Raw genomic sequence first — 1134 nt, 5'->3', positions numbered from 1 at the left:
GAAAACGGAGATGACAGACACAGCTCTCTATCTATCGAGCAAAAGCAATATCAGAGAATCAGCGCAAGATTACAGCTCGCCTACCTGGGTGTTCCCCGCCACCTTCTGACGTCACAGTGCCGGGTATAAAGGAGTGCCATGATGCTGCCGTGCCATAGTGTGGTCAGTCCTCAGCCAGAAGAACAAGTGTCACTGCCTTAAAGTTGTCTTTGCTTTGAGGTGAGAAATGCCAGTTCGGAGTATTTTCAGAAACTGTGTATCCCTAAATACAACAGGGTTTTATCATTTGTTTGAAATATATACTCTTTATTAATACAGTATATAAATAACGTTGTGTATCCTCAAAATGCAGATATCAATTGTCCTCAAATACATGCAGGTTTTATAATTTGTTTGAAATACATACCATGTATCAATACAATATTTCAACATCACACGTACCTTCCATATAATTTTATCTTTCTATTAATGAATTCTATTTTATCTTGTTTTTATAGATCCACATAACTTTATCTTTCCATTAATGAATTCTATGTTATCTTAGTCTTTAAACAATTATCTTTCTATTAATGAATTCCATTTTATCTTAGTTTTTAAAATTTTATCTTTCTATTAATTCCATCTTATCTTAGTTTTTTTTTTATATAAATCCACATAACTTTATCTTTGCATTAATGAATTCTATCTTACCTTATTTTTTATAGATCCATATACCTTTATTTTTGTATTAATGAATTCTACTTCATCTCAGTCTTTTATAGATCCGAAAAAAAAAAATAAAAATGAATTCGAGAACGAGAATGGCAGAGAAACTCACTCTGTTGTTGATGGTAAGTTGTATTTTCAATCTCAATCTTTAACGACCTCTGTGTTTATCCGGTGTTTGTTGTTCGTTAACAGTAAGGTGTATATAAGGTTTATAAGGCGTGTATATGTTATATCGGGAACGATGTGCGTCCTTTTCGTTGTGTTCATGATGGTATGTCTGTTATTGTATGTCGAGATTTGTGTATCGTGTTGAATATCTAGGTGAACTGTTTGATGAAATTTAGCATATATCTAAATTAAATTCACTGTGGTGTATATCTAAATTATTAAATTAATTGACGTAATAATGAAACATAGTTAATTAGT

At 31.7% G+C, this 1134-nt stretch overlaps 1 protein-coding gene across 1 annotated transcript in view; it reads left to right on the top strand.

Annotated features, from left to right (window-relative positions):
• Nucleotides 1-48: 48 nt before the first annotated feature.
• Nucleotides 49-1134, top strand: part of LOC119591704 — a 2677-nt gene continuing 1591 nt past the window's right edge. The window contains exons 1-2 of the mRNA XM_037940451.1: nucleotides 49-219; nucleotides 752-830. Coding sequence (XP_037796379.1) covers nucleotides 783-830 — 48 coding nt within the window. The 5' untranslated portion in view covers nucleotides 49-219; nucleotides 752-782. The remainder of the gene's footprint in view (nucleotides 220-751; nucleotides 831-1134) is intronic.

The sequence above is a fragment of the Penaeus monodon genome, chromosome 29, assembly GCF_015228065.2.
Source record: "Penaeus monodon isolate SGIC_2016 chromosome 29, NSTDA_Pmon_1, whole genome shotgun sequence".
Taxonomy (NCBI): Eukaryota; Metazoa; Arthropoda; class Malacostraca; order Decapoda; family Penaeidae; genus Penaeus; species Penaeus monodon.
This window is presented reverse-complemented; position numbering and strand designations above follow the sequence as displayed.